The sequence below is a fragment of the Arachis ipaensis genome, chromosome B07 (assembly GCF_000816755.2).
Source record: "Arachis ipaensis cultivar K30076 chromosome B07, Araip1.1, whole genome shotgun sequence".
In the NCBI taxonomy this organism is placed as follows: Eukaryota; Viridiplantae; Streptophyta; class Magnoliopsida; order Fabales; family Fabaceae; genus Arachis; species Arachis ipaensis.
The window spans coordinates 122969819-122972561 of record NC_029791.2 but is presented as its reverse complement, the minus strand read 5'-3'; the positions used below and the strand labels follow the sequence as shown (position 1 = coordinate 122972561).

Below are 2743 nucleotides of genomic sequence, written 5' to 3'. Positions count from 1 at the left end.
ATCTTTCGTAAAAAAAAAAAAACATAAAATAAAAATTTTCTTTTAAAAAGTACAAATATTTTGTTAAAAAATTGTCAGACCCGAGTATTGACAACCGGGCAAGCATAGTTAGTTATAGCCTTATAGCATAGAGGCAGAGACTGAAGACTTGGTTTTAGGTTTACCCTGTGGTCTATAACAATTCGACAAACTTATAACACACAAATTGGAACAATTTGGTATGGACTGTGGTTAATATGAATTCATTCAAAGTTACAAGTTACAACTTACATTTCATAAATGAGAGTATGAGACTTACTTCATAACAAGCACTAAGTATAGATTATTACCCATACAAATATAATTCTTTTAATTGAATAACACTATAGAACTCTTTTCCACCAATTCAATTACCAAGATAATTAAACTCTATATATTTATATTATTTATTTATTATATTTGAATGGACCACAAAATTTGAACCTGGGAGAATTTGGAACTTGCAATCAAAATCCTTATGCAATTTCATTAAGTTGTTTGGATCCTTTGATTGATTTGATTAAAACCGTGTCAGAATGTAGGTCCATCCCATTTCCTCATCTACCATTACCCCAACCATCCCTTGTAAATAAATTTAGAGTACACACATTACTCAACTTTTTCTCAACGCATAACCAACAATAGAGTACTATTAGGGAGTCGATGGCCTAAGCGTATAATGTGTATAATTGACTAAATTTTGATCCATGAATAAAATAAACATCACACATACTATCTAGAATAACCATCCGGATATCAGGAATAATAAACATCTCACGTCATAAAATCATTCATCCCAAAAACTTAAGCTAATTTTGGAGTTCACTAAAAATCAAATTCTTGACCTTTCGGATCTAGAATTCTAATACCATGTCATGAAATCACTCATCCCAAAAACGTAACTTGATAAGACAATATAATATTAATAGTCATATCTCTAATATTTTCTAAACCTCCATTGTACACATTGTACGCTTAGACCATTAGCTTCCTATACTTTCTTCCAATATAAATACCAGCCCATACAAGCAACACTTTATCCCTCACACAGTCACCCCCAAAACGCACCGTTTCACCTTCACATTGCCAAAAGGTCAAATATGGGTTCACTGGGCAACCTCGAAGCACCACCGCTCCTGACTTCAAGAATCTCAACGGTGGTTCCCGCCACCCCGCGAGGTGACGAAAACGGTGCGTATCAGCTCAGCTACATGGACCTCCTCATGAAGCTCCACTACATCCGACCCGTATTCTTCTTCGCTTCTGAGTCCGTACAAGGCCTCACCATCTCGGACCTCAAGACGCCAATGTTCCCACTTCTTGACACGTGTTCACATGTTTCGGGTCGGATTCGAAGATCCGAATCTGGAAGGCCGTTCGTGAAGTGCAACGACGCCGGTGTGCGTATCGCTGAGTCGCACCGTGACGTCACGCTCAGGGAGTGGTTCGATGAGAATAATGGGTGCTTGCGCGAGGTTGATGATGGGCTCGTCCATGACCACGTGCTTGGCCCTGACCTTGGTTTCTCCCCTCTGGTTTTCGTTAAGGTTTAGTCTTCTACTACTACTACTATTAGAACGATGCTACAATGCTACATTTCTTTTTTATGGAAAATCAAGTGGAGTCCACTTCACATATAGTTGAGAATCGTTAGATAATTTGACTGATTTAACTAAATTTTTATCTAACAGTTTTCGATTATCAACTTCATCGTTAGATAATTTGACTGATTTAACTAAATTTTTATCTAACAGTTTTCGATTATCAACTTCACATGAAGTTAATTACGTCCGAGTTAATTATAAAAATAATTATTATTTCTCTAAAAAAATAAGTAAATCTCACGAGAAAACAAAATTGTATAAAACCCCATGAAGACATTAGTTAAGACGCATGGTAAAAGGTGCTAAAAGAGGACGTGTTTTGTTGCTATCAAATCAGTATGATCGATAGCAATGATGTCCATGCAGAACAGAATTTAATGCACGATACTTTTTTTACAAATTTATGCAAATACACAGGGCAAAAATAAGCATATAACTATGTGTTTGTTAATATGATTTTTTGTTTTAAGAAAAAATTTTAAAGCTTCTTACATTTATATCCTATTTTTTTATATTTTTCACAAGTAAAATTTAGAGAAAATAAAAAGGAAAGAAAAATCCATTTATTTTCATGTCTTTAGCTAATATTATTGATGTGCTTGGATTTATATGATGATTATACCTAGTAATTGTGCGGCAAAGGCGGAATAAAAAATATTATTAGGTGAATTAATTATTTTTATAATTAAATTAAACTAAACTTTTTTACATGTATTTTTTTTTTAACTAGATATTCTGATTATCTAATAAATTATTAGACTAATTTAATTACTAAAATAATTTAGTTATATAATATTGCTGAAAGTGTAAATACTCATCAAATTATTTTACAAAAACAGTATCATTTCGTTTCGGGATAATAAAACTGGAATTCTTTTACTAAATGAGATCAGTTAAATTGACTTTTTAGTAATTTGTGTTTTTTTAAAATACTTACATTTTTTAATATGTATGTCTTTCTGAGTATTCAAGTAGTTGAATTTATAATTACAAAATTTTGAATCACAATTTCATACAAATTCCAATCTATTTTTTTTTTAATAAGAGCGTTTGTGTTTTGTTAATATTTTTTTCTTTCATTTGCTTTTTTTTTTACAATATAACTAGTTAATTTAATTCTT

At 32.0% G+C, this 2743-nt stretch overlaps 1 protein-coding gene across 1 annotated transcript in view; it reads left to right on the top strand.

The window, feature by feature from the left end:
• LOC107608475 (protein ECERIFERUM 2) overlaps positions 1039–2743 on the top strand; it is a gene marked incomplete at its 3' end in the record, with an annotated part of 2442 nt that continues 737 nt past the window's right edge. Inside the window, 1 exon segment of the mRNA XM_016310254.2 lies at positions 1039–1565. Coding sequence (XP_016165740.1) covers positions 1119–1565 — 447 coding nt within the window.